General features: G+C 43.8%; 1 protein-coding gene across 1 annotated transcript in view; it reads right to left on the bottom strand.

Annotated features, from left to right (window-relative positions):
• LOC105455747 overlaps nucleotides 1-1,329 on the bottom strand; it is a 5,564-nt gene extending 4,235 nt beyond the window's left edge. Inside the window, exon 1 of the mRNA XM_011699286.1 lies at nucleotides 4-1,329. Within this exon, the coding sequence (XP_011697588.1) occupies nucleotides 4-1,329 (1,326 nt within the window). The remainder of the gene's footprint in view (nucleotides 1-3) is intronic.
• Nucleotides 1,330-1,456: the final 127 nt, after the last annotated feature.

The raw sequence follows: 1,456 nt of genomic DNA, 5'->3' as shown, positions 1-1,456 counted from the left end.
GACTCTTCTCATGTGCGCCTTTGCCGACTTTACGGCTGCCTCCCATAATCCTCCGACCTGCGGAGAGTATGGCGGAATAAACTTCCACTCGATAAATTGTTCCGTCAAGTAATCGTGTATCTGTTTTTGAGTGCTCTCCTTAAGAAGACATTCTTTTAAATCTGCTAGCTGATTATTTGCTCCGACGAATGTTGTGCCGTTGTCCGAATACAATGTGGCACATCTTCCCCTTCGAGAGATGAAACGCTTTAGCGCATTGAGAAAAGCCGCGGCAGTTAGGTCTGATACTAGTTCGAAATGAACAGCCTTAGTGGCTAGACATATAAAAATCGCTAAGTATGCCTTACCCGTCTTGTTTCTCGATATTTTTATATTGAAGGGACCTGCATAATCGATGCCGGTGTTATAAAATGCTCTAGCTTGCGTTATCCTTACTGCTGGCAGATTTCCCATTAGTTGGGTTACATTGGTGGGCTTGACGCGAAAACAGACAATACAGTTTCTCAATATTTTCCGCACTTCGCTCTTACCGGCTGTTGGCCAAAATTCGTTACGCAATATCGCTAAGACTGCCTGTGGGCCAGCATGCAAGTTTCTATAATGCACGTCTCTTATTATTAAGTCGGTAAGATGATTCTTTTGTGGCAGCACAATAGGATGCTTCTGCGTGTATTCTAATGGTGCATGATGGAGCCTTCCCCCCACACGAATGACGCCGTTGGAATCAAGAAATGGATGCAAAGTCGAAAGCCTACTTTTCGCATCTGTCTTCGCTCCCTTGACTAAGCTATCCAATTCTTTTGAGAATTCGTTTGTCTGAGAGATTTTTATTACTGTTGTCATGGCCTGTTCTAACTCTAATACTGTTAACGGGCCGCTAACGCGATTCGCCGGTTTCAACGAGTTACTTTTAAACCGGAAGCAATAAGCTATTACGCGTTTTAACCTGGTAAGTGACGAGAACTTCTGAATGATGGATGGGTTAACTCTGTTCGTTGATGTAAGTACCACCGCTTTTACATTACGCCTTTCCGGTATGTGAGATTTATTGCTTCTGCAATCATATGCCTGCAATGTTGACTCACGTTGCAAGAATTCTGGGCCTTCCCACCAAATCTTCTTTGATTGCAACTTATCAGGGCTGAGTCCTCTTGACAATGGGTCAGCAGGATTATCTTCCGAGTTTATGTGATACCATGATGCTTTATCGGTGATTCGATGTATCTCCGCCACTCTATTAGCCACGAATGTATTCCATTTGTTGGGCTCTCCACCGATCCATGACAACGTTATAGTAGAATCGCTCCAATAGTAGATCTGATGCACCATAATGCTTAACGCATGCATAGCCTTTTCAGTGAGGCGTGCCAGCAAGACTGCTCCACATAATTCCAATCTGGGCAATGATACCTTTTTTAATGGAGCTATACGTGATTTTAGATCGGAAGAGCACACG

This window comes from Wasmannia auropunctata, unplaced genomic scaffold (assembly GCF_000956235.1).
Source record: "Wasmannia auropunctata unplaced genomic scaffold, wasmannia.A_1.0 LD335846.1, whole genome shotgun sequence".
In the NCBI taxonomy this organism is placed as follows: domain Eukaryota; kingdom Metazoa; phylum Arthropoda; class Insecta; order Hymenoptera; family Formicidae; genus Wasmannia; species Wasmannia auropunctata.
This window is presented reverse-complemented; position numbering and strand designations above follow the sequence as displayed.